General features: G+C 52.1%; 2 protein-coding genes across 4 annotated transcripts in view; one reads left to right on the top strand and one right to left on the bottom strand.

Moving 5' to 3' along the window:
- Positions 1-9493, bottom strand: part of Aire (autoimmune regulator) — a 15215-nt gene extending 5722 nt beyond the window's left edge. Inside the window, exons 1-10 of one of the 3 annotated variants that reach the window (XM_031346646.1) lie at positions 9273-9493; positions 8789-8963; positions 8416-8571; positions 7939-8013; positions 7378-7491; positions 5338-5477; positions 5056-5136; positions 3270-3382; positions 1341-1440; positions 538-714 (exon numbers count right to left, since the gene is read on the bottom strand). In XM_031346646.1, coding sequence (XP_031202506.1) covers positions 538-714; positions 1341-1440; positions 3270-3382; positions 5056-5136; positions 5338-5477; positions 7378-7491; positions 7939-8013; positions 8416-8571; positions 8789-8963; positions 9273-9407 — 1266 coding nt within the window. In that variant the 5' untranslated portion in view covers positions 9408-9493. Of the gene's footprint in view, positions 1-537; positions 715-1340; positions 1441-3269; positions 3386-5055; positions 5137-5337; positions 5478-7377; positions 7492-7938; positions 8014-8415; positions 8572-8788; positions 8964-9272 lie in introns of all 3 variants that reach the window. The other 2 variants (XM_031346648.1, XM_031346647.1) reach the window with 2 other exon arrangements.
- The window catches only part of Dnmt3l (DNA methyltransferase 3 like), a 22733-nt gene continuing 16774 nt past the window's right edge, over positions 8189-14147 (top strand). The window contains exons 1-2 of the mRNA XM_031346649.1: positions 8189-8290; positions 11667-11786. The gene's annotated coding sequence lies outside the window, so the exon portion shown is untranslated. The remainder of the gene's footprint in view (positions 8291-11666; positions 11787-14147) is intronic.

A 14147-nucleotide genomic window follows, 5' to 3' on the forward strand; every position in this document is an offset into this window, starting at 1 on the left:
TGGGTCTGGGGGATTCTGAGACGTTTTGTTGTCCTGCCTCATGATGGGGGAGATGTATTATCTGGATAACCAAGCTAAGCCTGTCTATCTGTCTTCCTTCCCTTCTTCCCTTCCTTCTAGCTAATTCACTATTTATTTGTGGTAGTATGTGTGGAGGTCAGAGGACTACTTGCAGACCAAGTCTCTCTCCACCACGTGAGTCTTAGGACTCCATCTCAGTTCCTCCATCTTGGCTGCAAGCCCTTTTACTGGCTGAGCCATCTGGAAGGTCCAGCTGGATTTTGAGAACATCAGAATTGGGTGCCAGGGCTGAGATCTATGCAGCCCCACCCCCCAGGTGCTCTCCCCATGGCCTTTGTGCCTACTGTTATCAGAACAAGTGTCTCTCAGCAGAGCCCTCCCCTGCCCCCAAGAATGCCCATCTAATTCCTAGCCCCTGGGAGTCCACCAGAGGTCCTGTTTTGGGGCTTACGACTGTCCTGTAGGTTCAGAGCTTCCAGGAGATAGCCCCCAGGCCCTAGAGTCCCCCTCACTCACCGGCTGCCCCTCAGTCCCAGCACTCAGTAGAGGGCATAGTGCTGAAGGCTCCAGCAGAGGAGCTGCAGAGGGTGTGGCCAGCAGGTTCACATAGGTGACAGCGGCATCGGTGCTGGCTGCGAGCTCCCTGGATGGGCCCCTGGTTTTCTCTGAAGCTGACCTCCGTCCCAGGAGGATCTGGAATCCAAGGGTCAGTACTCAGGGGCCATACACAGGGCACCGCTCAGCATCACCTAGGAGTCAGGACTGGGCTGCTGTGGTGAGTCTGAGGTCAGGAAGCCTTGTTATAGGCTTAAGGAATGGTTCAGTGGCTAAGAGCACTGGCTGCTCTTCCCAAAGGACCCGGGTTCAAGTCCCAGCACCTACATGACAGCTCAACAACTGTCTGTAATTCCAGTTCTAGGGGATCTGATACCTTCACACAGACATACATGCAGACAAAACACCAATAGACATAAAATTAAAATAAAATAAAATAAAATAAAATGAAGAAAACAGGGCTGGAGAGACCGCTCAGTGGTTAAGAGCACTTGACTGCTCTTCTGAAGGTCCGGAGTTCAATTCCCAGCAACCACATGGTGGCTCACAACCATCCCTAATGAGATCTGATGCCCTCTTCTGGCTCATAGGTGTCCATGCAGATAGAGCACTCATGTAAAATAAATAAATTAACCATAAAGGCTACTCAGGCCGGAAGAGATCATGGCACTAAAGCCAGGGCATGCAGAACTCACAAGAGAAGCCAGGAGATAGGATTGTAGAGAGATAGAGAGAAGGAAAGGGGTGACCCAATATGGGCATACCGGGGTCTCTGCAGGGGGCTCCAGAGGTCTGGACTCCTCAGGCTGGGACAGGTTCTGCTGCACTCTGCCCTGGAGGCAGCAGGAGCATCTCCAGAGGCCACTATGCAGGAGGTCACTAGTCACAGGCATGCCGGACAAAGCAGAGACCATAGGATGCCCCCCCCACACACAACTGCATGGCAGGGATGACTTGAGGACCCTCTGTGTCACCTTGCTCATTCACAGATGGGAAGCCAAACCAGGGAATAAAAGAGTCAGGTACCATAAGGGAAGTTCGGTGGGATATGGGCTATTCATTCCTGGAAGGTGGCTCTGGACAGACAGTCAGGATCCCTAAAGTGCTTCGCTGCTAATTCTTTTTTCTTTTTCTTTTTCTTTCTTTCTTTCTTTTTTTTTAATGCTTTAACAATATTTCTGGGGCAGAAGGCCAGAGGTAACACCGCCTGTCAATTTTCTAATTCAGGAGTCAGAGGCAGCATTCTTACAAGTTTGTGGCCAGCCTGAGCTATATTGTGAGTGCTTGGCCAGCCTGAGCTACATAGTAATTTCCCAGTGGGTTAGGGTTATCCAGTGAGAGCTTGTCTCAAAGTAAACACAACCAAATGCAAAATTTCTAGAGTGAAGGACATGGGGAGGGCAGTGAGGAAGTGGATCCGTTGGTACAAGGTATGGAGCCAGGCATGTATGAGAATGTCCCAACGAAAGCCACTACTTGTTATGTCAGCTTAACATTTTAAAAATTTATTTCCACAGTGCTTCCGATCCTTTCTGACATTTTCTTTCCAGGTTTTCATTCTCTTGTGCCTTGAAAGGGCTATTTTTTCATTTTTCAATGCCGTGCACCCATCCTTTAGTTTGTCATTCTGCCTCTCTCTGAGAAACCTCAGAGCTCCTGGCCCTCGGCCTCTTCTGAGGGGTTCTGAACCGAGGGCTTACCGTGCCCAGAACAACCAGACCTTGTGAACTTTGGTAAAAAGGGAACACCTTGATCTGATTCCTTAGCCCTCTCTCTTCTGATGTCCTCTGATATGCCGCTTTGTGGTCCCGCATGCTAGAATGCACCTCTACTACTCGGGAAGAATAGAAAGCAGGCAGAATCAACAAGATCTCAGATCTCAGCACCAACATACATAAAACAGGGTTTCTCTGTATAGCTCTGGCTATCGTGGAACTCACTCTGTAGACGAGGCTGGCCTCGGACTCAGAAATCTGCCTGCCTCTGCCTCCCAAGTGCTGGGATTAAAGGCGTGCGCCACCACCACCCAGGGCTGCTAATTCTTAAGAATACTCTATGCCCAGTACCCTTCAGCGCTTGTGCCTGCTTGTCGTAGACCTAGCCTAATTGTGCGCTCCCTCAGCTACATTGTTTCCATCCTCAGGACACAGAGGGTCCTGTAGGGATGGGCCAGTGGGGGAGGGGAGATAAGTGCAGCCCTCAGCTACACTGTTTCCATCCTCGGGACACAGAGGGTCCTGTAGGACAGAAAGATAAAGGCAGGAGAGAAAGGAGCCTGGTGGAAGAGGATCAGAGAGACCTGGGTAAGAGCCCAGGCTATCGCCCACAGACTGCTGCATACCTCCCCTTGGAACAGAGGGCTGTGCAGTCAGAAATAGGGGTAACAGCCCATCTTTGTGGGAGTAAGATTTGGGAGGGGGAGTAAGATTGGGAAAAGGCCAGTGCCCAAATATGGCCACCTCTGCCTGGGGACATCACATTATGGCCGCCTTTTGGCCTGTTGGCCCTGAGTGGACCATGAAGCGGGGAACGGAGATACGTTTCAGTACGGTAAGAGAATCCTACCAGGCCCATAGCTAGTTCCCTATTCCTTCCACAGCTCTTCCTGAAGGGCCCTGACTCTCCTCTGTGGAGGCTGCCAGGCTTCATCAAGGTCAGCCGGTACTGGATCAGGGATGGAGAGGTCTGCTCACCTGGGGATCTCCTGCAGAGGTGGGGACAGGCAAGCCAGGTGGAAGGCCCGGGGACAGCCGTCACAGCAGATGAGCTCACCTCCGTCATGACACACGGCACACTCATCCTCGTTCTTCTGACCAGGCAAGAGGGGCCCAGAATGGAACACAGCACCCGCCCGCCCGCCTGAGAGACCCACTTGGGACAATGCTCACCACTGACTGACTGCCAGGTTCCCTCTGGACTCTCTAGTTGGCCCCTGCCTGAGCTCTGCCACAACTCTAGGTCTCACACAGACCTAGGGCGTGTCCCTCTCAGGAAGGAGTGCTGAGTGCCAGGCCGTTCCCAGTGGGAAAACTCTACTAATTAAGATCAAAGTCCCGCCAGGCGGTAGAGGCTCACGCCTTTAATCTCAGCACTTGGGAGGCAGAGGCAGGCAGATTTCTGAGTTCGAGGCCAACCTGGTCTACAGAGTGAGTTCCAGGACAGCCAGGCCTATACCGAGAAACCCTGTCTGGAAAAACCAAAAATAAAAAAAGAGCCTCTGAGTTCAGCCCAATATGGGAGACTCCCTTCATTAACAGGATTTTCTCCTTCTTTGACTTTCTCTGGGGAATTCTAAGTCCCCACATAGGCCTCTACCTGAGGACTGTCACGTAGCCAACTTCCTTTCCCCTGATAAAGCTCCTGTTCATCCAGCATGATGAGATTCCTGAAATGCTTGCCCTTGCTTAGACATTTCATGTACCCCAAGCCTCCAGCCAATGACCTTTGCCCATCCTGGATGTTCCTACCCTCAGACCTCCAAAAAACATTATAAGCCTTGAATCACCCTAAGTAAAGTTGATCTGCCTCCCCATAGCTGGTCGTTCACAGGACTTCCAAACTCCACCCCTATGTGATTGTCTCTGCTCTCAGTGACTGCCCTTGTGGATCAACCGGCCAATGACCCACAAGAGTGGGGAGACCCACAGTTTCCTAGTTTGGCCACTGCTCACCTAACAGGACAGCAGGTGGGCAGGCCCATGGGGGTATCCTGTTAGCCCTGGGTACCTTCTGTCATTCCCCCATTCCCTACCTCGTGGTTTTATCAGGATGGAAGGAATTCTGAGTCTGGATACCACCCAGATGCCAGGCTGTGCTGGCCCACACAGTGACAACCACATACACGGGAATACTTCCACAGGCCCCCAATAACCAGGGCACTTTTGTGGAGCAGGGCAGAACTAGCCCCTTCAACCCTTGATGTCCGGGGCCAGCAGAGTACCTGGCTCTGAGGTGTTAGACTCAATAATCAATGATTGCAGGTACCATCACATCAGTGATGCAGGGGAGGAGAGGGTGAGCTTGATGCTCTCAGAGAATCCTTGTACTCAGGCTTTATCTGCATCCCTGCCCTACCCCCAGCTATAAGATGCTTTTTGTCGTCTGAACAGAATGTATGATTTTTGTTTTGTTTGTTTTCAAGGCAGGGTTTCTCCGTGTAGCCCTGGATGTCCTGGAACTCTGTGAATTCGAGGCTAGCCCAGAGTTCCAGAATTCACCTCGAATTCACAGAGTTCTACCTACCTCTGCCTCCCAAGGGCTGGGATTAAAGGCATCACCACCCAGCTGAATACAGTGATTTTTAAAAGCAGCTCACCTGCTGTGACTAATTTGAAATCTCCTAATCTGCATGGTTGGAAAAAAAAAACCAAAACTTCCAAGACGAGCAGAGGGGGAGGAAGTGGAGAAAAGAGAAGGGAGGAAAGAGGAAGGGGGCTGCCCTCCATGTCCTGGTCTCCCCCCCTCTTTCTTGGGACTTACCTGGTGAACCTGGGGCTCACTGGGGAGGGGTGGAAGGGGAGGGACCCCACACTGCTGACCCACTTTCTGCTCATCTCTACCCTATGAGAGACACAGGGTCATAACGAGGTAGCCAGGGTCAGGCAAGATGGGTGTGACCACCAGTAGTTAGCTCCAAGCCCCTCTGGGAAGCAACTTCCAACCCCCAGGAAGAAATGCTGGCTATTGTGGGGGGCGGGGGGAAGGAAGGTTATCGAAGGAAGGCCCAGCTCCCCCCAAATGGACAAATTAGGTAAAGCTTACAGGTATAGTGACCTTGGCTCGGACCACTGGCTTTAGGCTGCTACCACCTCGGGCCTTGCTCTTCAAACTGCCACTGGGGTCTTCGAATTTGCTGGGTGTGTAAAACTCCCCCCCAACCTGGATGCACTTCTTGGATCCTCCTGGGAGAGAGACAGACTGACTGAGCTCACACTGGGTCTGGCAGAACTGGGGCTGGGTACAGTTAGGGATTCTTTGCCGGGGGACTGTACTCCTTCCTCACAAAGCTCAGAACGGGACCTTACTGGGAACAGGGTCTTGGTGATAGAGTTAGTTAAGATGATGTCATAGCTGGGAGGTGGTGGCACACATTTTTGTTTGTTTGTTTGGTTTGTTTTGTTTTTCGAAACAGGGTTTCTCTGTGTAGCCCTGGCTGTCCTAGAACTTACTCTGTAGATCAGGCTGGCCTCGAACTCAGAAATCCACCTGCCTCTGTCTCCTAAGTGCTGGGATTAAAGGTGTGTGCCACCACTGCCCAGCTCTGAACTCTGATCTTAGCTTGATGGTACACATCTTTAATCCCAGCATTTGGGAGGCAGAGGCAGGCTGATCTCCCCGAGTTCAAGGCCAGCCCGGTCTACTACAGAGTGTGTTTCAGGACAGCCAAAGCTACACAGAGAAACTGTCTCAAAAACAAACAAATAAACAAACAAACAAACCAAGCAGTTAACCAAACTGAAAAAAAAATCCAACAACAAAAAGATGTCATATGGGCTGGAGAGATGACTGCTCTTCCAGAGGTCCTGAGTTCAATTCCCAGCAACCACACGGTGGCTCACAACCATCTGTAATGGGATCTGATGCCCTCTTCTGGTGTGTCTGAAGACAGCTGCAGTGTACTCATATAAATAAAATAAATAAATCTTTTTTTTTTTTAAAGGTGTCATACTAGCTCTTAAATTCAATGTTGTTACAGAGAAGGGTGAAATCAGAGAGGTGTCATCAGTCCGGAGAAAGGTTGTTCCCATAAGTATCGAAACAGCACTTCATGCTAGAGGCAACAGAAGGGGCCCCCAAAGCCTGCGGAGGGACATGTCCCTGCCCCCATCTTGACTTTGGAATCTGTTGTTACAAGCCTGGGGCTTTTTGTTCTAATATTCCCAGGAGAGAAGCCGGGGCATGGTGGCGCATGCCTTTAACCCCAGCACTTGGGAGGCAGAGGCAGGCGGATTTCTGAGTTCGAGGCCAGCCTGGTCTACAGAGTGAGTTCCAGGACAGCCAGGGCTACGCAGAGAAACCCTGTCTCGAAAAACCAAAAAAAAGATTCTTGGGGCTGCTCTGACCAGGGCTGGCATGAGCTCCCAGGCCACTCTGGCTGTCCTTGGCATCCAAGTCCAGTGTCCAGGATGGAGGAGATGCTATGGAGCAGAATCTGAAATGCTGAGTGTGCCTGGCCCCAGCTCTGACCTGTTCAGATGATCCAGGTGGCTGTATAAGGTGATCCTGCTAGCCAACCTAGCAGGCAGGCCATTGTGGGAGGAGCCTGGACAAAGAGTGGGTGACTGGACAGGACAGAGATAGGCAAAGCAGGGCAGTAGGATGTGGTGGGCTGTCTTGGTGGGCAGTATGGTCTCTTGAGAGAACTGGAGCACACAGGGAAACTTAGGATGTCCCCTGTGACTAGCAGCACCCACCGAGGTGGAGGACGTGGCATTCCATGGCATTCCAGTGGTCACGATGAACCACTGGCCTGACAAAAGATTCCCAAAGCCAGCATATCTGAATGTGGTACACACTGGCCGCCTTGTGCTCAGCGGCAGCCATAGTTGCTCTAGAAGCACTTCCTTCCATTTTGAAAGCCTGGGTCTTTTGTTTGTTTTGTTTTTGTTTTTGTTTTGTTTTGTTTTGTTTTTTGTTTTTTGAGACACGGTTTCTCTGTGTAGCCCTGGCTGTCCTGGAACTCACTCTGTAGACCAGGCTGGCCTCGAACTCAGAAATCCGCCTGCCTCTGCCTCCCAAGCGCTGGGATTAAAGGCATGTGCCACCACCGCCCTTCCTGGCAGGCTGCTTCCATGCATTTACCTGACTCGAACACCTGCTGGATAAGGATCCCTTCCACGGCCCCTCGGGTTCCCGGAGCATCCCCGGAGGCCACAGTCACAGCTCTCTGGACGGAAGCTGCCATGGTCTGCATTCCTGGAGAGGGTCCGACACAAGTAGATGAACAAGCGTGAGCACAGGGCTGTGGGGACAGCGGTGTTGGGTCTTGTAGAGCCCAACAGCCGATTGACAGGAATCTCATGGCGGCGTGGGACCTGCGTTGTTCTGGGGCACAGAGTTCCTAGGTCATCTGGGATGAGGTCCAGGAAGCACAGGTGGATGGTGGTTGTTGGGTGGGTGTGGTCAAGGTTGGGCCCAGCTGAGGAGCAGGGAGAGCATCTTTGTGGTTATGTTTCTGGGATGTCTGGAAGGTTAGGAGTATAAGAATGGGCAGAGGTCTGGAAGGAGACCCCCAGGGCCTTGTGGGTGGGAGACTGACAAGACAGTTGGATCTAAGGAGTCCCTATCTTTCTCTGGCTTTGCCATCCAGCTGAGGCCAATGGGATCAGATCCCCTCCAACCTCCACTCTTGGCCTCACTCACCGTTTCCCAGTGGGAGGCGCTGTGACTCCAAGTTGCCCTCTGGCTTCTTAGGGGGCTTGGTCTTTGGGTGGGAGCCTGTGAAAGGGGAGGTAAAGGTAGCCCGGGGCCCACTTTTCTGGGCCTGGGTTGGTGTTGATGGATCCAGCGTATAAATGGAGGTTGGGAGAGACCAAGCACCTGGTAAGGGTCAGATCAAGGGTTCCCTGACTCCCTGAGGATCCTTAACCTGTGATAGGCTGTTTCCTTCTTCAACAGAAAGGCAATCAAAACCACCTGCCTGCCTCACCGGCCAGGAACTCAGCCTTCGGGACAGTAAGACGCTGAGAGGCTGTGGGCCTCCTCCAATGCTCAGGTCTGAGCGCTCAGAGGTGACTCTGTGACCCCCTGCAGGCTGGCCCTGGGGTGGGGTCAGTAAGAAGCTCCTGAGAGCCGGCTGGGGAGGGCCCAGCAGCCCTGGCTAGCTCCTCTTGAGTATACCTGGGTTGGAGATGCTCTTTGAAGCCAGAGTTGCTGGTGGGGTGGCTCGGGGCTCCTCCAGGGCTCTTCTCTTGGTAGGGGGTCTGGGTGGCAGGACCGAGGCCTTGGGACCAGCGAGGGGCTTCCTCCCTTTTCGAGGCTGGCTAAGGTCCACATCTGCAGCTCAGGGAGAGGAACAATGGCCCCCCTGTCTTAAAGCCTTAGCTTCAGGGTGAACTCTAGAACGGGACAATCTTGAGGAAGAGAACGAGCAGACCTCTGCCCTTGGCCTCTTAGGGTCTGCCCAAGTCTAGTGGTTCCCCTAAAACACGTTCTGACTTATATCCATATCCCGAGCGCTACCCATTGGCTGTGAGCATCAGCACAGGCCCACCTTTTGGGAAGCCGTCGAAGATTTTATGCAGGCGGCTGTACCGCTCCAGATTGTAGTCCTTAAAGAGAATCCTCCAGAAATCCAGGATGGCCCCACTGTCTCGGGTCAGGAGCCAGGACAGCAGGGCGTGGAAGGCCTGGGGGCAGCCTTCCTTCTCCTTCAGCCGGAGTGTCTCCTGCAGTGGCAGTATCGGGCTACCTGGGCACACCATCCCTCCAACCCCTGCCTGCCTCTTTCGAAGAAGGGAGACTTGCCTACTCCTGCCAGTCCCTGGGCCCTGGGGAGTCCCTGAGTGTGAGGCTAGGAAACTCACCTGGAACTTGACCTGGAGAAGTCTCCTGAGGAGGGCTTGGGACCACTCCTTGGCTGGTAGGGGGAGGGTGTGGGTATAGTATGGGTGTGGGCAGAGGTTGGAAGGGATCACCTAGGCTGTGGGTAGAGGAGTGGGTAGAGGGGAGACTGAGGGGGCGCGGCAGGAGCCCACCTGGAACTTGTCCTCCGGGACCACGTCGTGGTCGGCTAGAGCATGCAGCAGCGGAAAGGCGCTGTCTATGGCCACGGCGATCTCGGTGCGGTGCAGCCGCAGCAGGCGGCGCAGCATCCCATCCCCACCAGCCATCCTCCCGACAGGGGCTGCGCTTCGGCGCCCCCTGCTGGTCCTCGCGCGCTTCTCTCTTCCGTGGGTGTCTTGGTGCTCTCCGGAGAGGCCCCTGTGAACGTTTGTACTTACTCCCCAGAAAGGCGACGTCTGCCTGGCTCAGCGACTCTGTTATATTTTCAACCAGGAAAGAGCAGAGGCTGTTGTTTAGCCTGGAGCCAATCAGGGCCCAGCTTGCAAACGCTGGACTAGAGACTGACCTACGGCTGGGTTCAGGAGGCCCTGGTACCCTTCCTTGGGCGATCCAGTGCATCGGCCTGGGCTCGGGGTAGAGGAAGAGGGAAAGTCGCCCCTTCAGTCTCCCTACAGAGGATCTGTTTATGGCTTAAAAACCAGGACTGGCTGGGAAGATGGCTCTGTGGACTAATTGCCTTCGTGGGGAGGCAGAGACGGGAGTGACTGCAGATCTCACTGACCAGGCAACTAGCTGAATGGATAAACTCAAGGCTCAGGGATAGAACCTGCCTCAAAATATTAGGTGGAAAGCTGGGCGTGGTGGTTCATGCCTTTAGTGCCAGCACTAGGGAGACTGAGGTAGGCGGATCTCTGTGAGTTTGAGGCCAGTTTGGTTGAAAAAGTGAGTTCTAGGACAGCCAGGGCTACACAGAGAGAAACTTTATGCAGAAAAACAGAATTTTTTTTAAAAAGTTAGGTGAAGAACAACTGAAGGAAATGCTCTACATTCACCTCTAGCTCCATACACATGTACATATGCAAGCAAGAGCGTGCATGCACACATACACACACCCCCACACATACACATCACACACACATATACACACACACCACATACACACACACACCATACATATATACACACACACACACACACACCACACACACATACACACACACCATACATATACACACACATATACACACATACCACACACACACACATACACACACACACACACACACACTGAAGTTAAAAAGAGAGGGACCAGAGAGATGGCTCAATGTTAAGAGCACGTGTTGCTCTTGCAGAGGACCCAGGCTTGCTTCTTAAACACCCACATGATGGCTCACAGCCCTTTGTAACTCCAGATCCAGAGGATCTGACGCCCTCTTTGGCTTCCTGTATGAAGTGCATGAGGTTTGGTACTTCATGAACGTGGTGACCAAATGTACATGCAAGCAAATCACTCAAACACATAAAAAATAATAATAAGGTAAAATAACTGGGGGGAGGGGGAGGAGGCAAATTAGTGCTTCTAGCCACAGCCTGGCTGTCCAGATGTGCTGGTACCTCTGGATAACCACAATAGGAAACCTCTGTAATTGGCTGGACAGTGGACCTGGCTGGGAACCCCCATCTATCCTAGGCTGGGCTGGATAAACATGTGATCTAAACATCTGATACGCAGGATATCCGATAGTTGACCCCTGCAAAAGGGTTGTTCAACCCCCAAAGGGGTCATGACCCACAGGTTGAGAACTGCTGCTCTAGACAAATTCCTGTCTTGTTCTCCTCCTACTCCAAGGAGCAGTCTCAGGATTCACGATAGAGACCAGAGGGTAGTGTAGCCTGAAAGGTAGGGCCTCCATGCAAATCAGGGAGGTGTCCTGGAGGCATATGGATAGGGATGCAGAGGTGGGCACAAGTGTGAAGTGTGCCCCCAGCCAGGTGAGAGGGTACAGCTGCAAGTGGCTCAGGTGGTGGCAAGCTTTTAGAGCAAAGTGTGGTCAGGTCTGTGCAGGGTCAACCCCAGTATGAGTGTTGACAGCTGAGTCGAAACCAATGGTAAGACCAGTTAGCGTAGCACTGGGCTATGTGGTACAGTAAGAAGAGAGCTCAGGCTGCCTAGGCGACTGATTCAGTTAGCAGCATCACTTGGTATTCTCACAGGGGTGGCCACCAGAAAACCACGTCCCGGCCTTGGTCTGCGGAGTCCTACCTCAGAGTCTCCATGTGCTAAGATTGTTCTCCACTCAGTGGTGTGTGCTGGGAGGGGACCAGGCAGGAAAAGAGGGGGTGCGGTATCAATATTGAAAGTAGGTAAGGGGGTTCAGCATGAGGACCAGGTGTTGGGGGAAGAGGGGAGAGCTTCGTTGTGGAGGGTCAATCACTTCAGAGCCGGGGTGCGGAGGAGAATGTTCTAAAGGTTGTGAGTGGGGATCAGGGTCCTCCCATGACCCATCACCGGGCTCTGAGCCGTAACCATTGCACTTTTGGAAGTGGCTATGGGGCGACTGACGTCTGCACTGTGCCTCCCACAGATACTGAGAAGGAAGTGTTGGGTGATGCCAAAATGGGCTTCTGCTCCCTGAGAGACACCTCCTCTTCTTCATCCCCAAAGGAGGTTGCTGCTCACTGGCCTCTCCCACTGTCTCCGGCAGGTACGAATTTACTATAGAAACACTGACCCCCTATCCCCCCCGTAAGCCTAGCATCTAACCAACATGACTCCTGCTGCCCGGAGCACAGAGATGCCTCACTGGCCTGGCGGTGTGGACACAGGCCCCAGTCCTTTTGGTCCCTGCTCATCTCAGGGTCTCAAGACCACAAAAGGGTACTAATGGAGTCTCTGGGTCCACCAGCTCCAGAATACACATATCAGGTACCCAAGATGCCGGAGGCATGTCAGGTGCCTTTAGGTGACCAGGTGCTGATCCTGTGGTGGCTCAGCCAGTCCCTTGTTTAGTAGGATTACTATTCTCCTAACTTCATGCCTGCAGCCTGGGGGTTTCTCCCCCATTAGGGGCTTCTCCTTAAATGGGGATTTTTCTGCCAAAGGCAATGGATAAAGAAGAACTAAGAACCGCAGTGTAAGGCCAAAGTCTGCACTTTTTTTTAAAAAGCCTGAACCCGCACCCGGGGGCACCCACCGTTGGCCGAGCCCTAACTGTTGCAAGCAGGCGTCCCCCAGCCTCTGACGGGAGATCAACAGAAAGACTCCTGTAGAATTTTGGACTTTCCGTCGCACGTGGGGGTTTTCCGAGACGGTCTACACCCGCAGGTGGTCTGTAGCTGCTATACTTAGAGGAGGTGGCCTGGGCGACCCATGCCCACCCAGGAGCCCAGAGTAGGGCTACACCTCAGGTTTTCAGAGGCCCCAGTGTGTGGGCTGCGTCCATGATCCTCAATGTCCTTACCCCCAAAGAGATTGACCACAGAATGGGGGCTAGCCCAGGGCAGTTACTCCACCCTACAGAGGTGCAGAGAACCAAGGGCATGGTGGCCTGGGTCAGGGTTGGAAGGAGCTCTAACAGTTCTGGGCAGAGAAATGGAAAGCCCCATCTGTCCTTAGCAGAGGAGGGATGGAGGCAGGTGCTGGTGATGTGGCTCGGGGTAGGGACCTGCTAGGGGGCTGCCACAGGCCTGGCAGATCTGTATGCCAAGTGTGTGCTTCAAAAGCCAACCATGCCCACCTGTTATCTTTAGGTTAGAACTGGTAATATAATAGAAAATATTCCTAATACCAACAAAAAATATCAAACAGCCCGGAAATTCTCACAACCAGGGAATTCCTTATTCATTGTTGTTGTTGTTGTTGTTCTTGCTGTTATTATATTGATTAAATTTTTGGTTGAGGGGCCTGGAGGTTGGGGTCTCCTATAGCCCAGCCTGGCCTGGAAATCACTATGTAGTCAAGGATGGCCTTCAACTTCTGATCCTCCTGCCTTGACTTCCGGAGTGCTGGAGTAGGCATGTGCTCCCACACCTGGTTTATGCAGTCCTGGGGCTGAACCCAGGGCTGGCTGCCTGACAGACATCTCTAACTGAGCTGTAGCCAAAGTCCTGTTGTTTCCAATGGAATCCCACAGCGTAGTCCACTCTGGCCCTGACTCCTGTGCCCCAGCCCCGGGCCTGCTTCTCTTCCTAAGTTGCTGGACCACAGACTCTGGCCAGAACTCACATTTTCACAGAGGAAATGGAAGGGCATGCCACTGCCTGGATTTAGCATCTTAAAAATCCAGCTGTTTCTCAACCTAGACAAATGAAAGAGTTACAGCTAAATTTACATTAAATGCTGGCCCACAGCGAGAGCAGGAAGTGCTCTTAACTGCTGAGCCGCCTCTTCAGCCTCAACACAGAATTTTTAAAAGTGTGTGTGTGTGTGTGTGTGTGTTTGGAGGTTAGAGGACAGCATGTGAGAGTTGTTTCTCTCCTTCCACCATGTGGGTTCTATGGACTGGACTCTGATCTTTAGGCTCGGGGGCAGGCACCTTTCCCTACCGAGCCATCTTGCTGGGCTTTCTTGTTTTTTGGTTTTTTTTTTTTTCTTCAGAACTTGCCTAATATGTGTACCATGCCAGACAAGTGCATATGTACACATATGTACTCAAATAAATATAATTTAATTAATTTGATTTAAAATAATTTTAAAAGCCCAATAGGTCTGTCTTAATATAAAATGTTTCCACATAAAATATAAACAAACAAACAAACAAACAAAAAACCATTAAAAGGCATTAGTGGTATTGGGTGTGATGTCTCATATCTGTGATCCCACAATCCAGTAGGCAGAGGCAGTGAGTTTAAGGTCAGCCTAGGCTACATAGTGAGTTACAGGATATCCTGGGCTACAGAGTGAGGCCCTACGTTAAAAAACAAACAAGGCTGGGTGTGGTAGCACATACCTTTAATTCCAGCCCTCCGGAAGCAAAGGCCCCTGGATCTCTGTGAATTCCAGGCTGCCCAGCCGGGCGACTACAATGAGAAGTGTCTCAAAAAGAAAAGGAAAAAAAAAAAGAGCC

The sequence above is a fragment of the Mastomys coucha genome, unplaced genomic scaffold, assembly GCF_008632895.1.
Source record: "Mastomys coucha isolate ucsf_1 unplaced genomic scaffold, UCSF_Mcou_1 pScaffold3, whole genome shotgun sequence".
Taxonomy (NCBI): domain Eukaryota; kingdom Metazoa; phylum Chordata; class Mammalia; order Rodentia; family Muridae; genus Mastomys; species Mastomys coucha.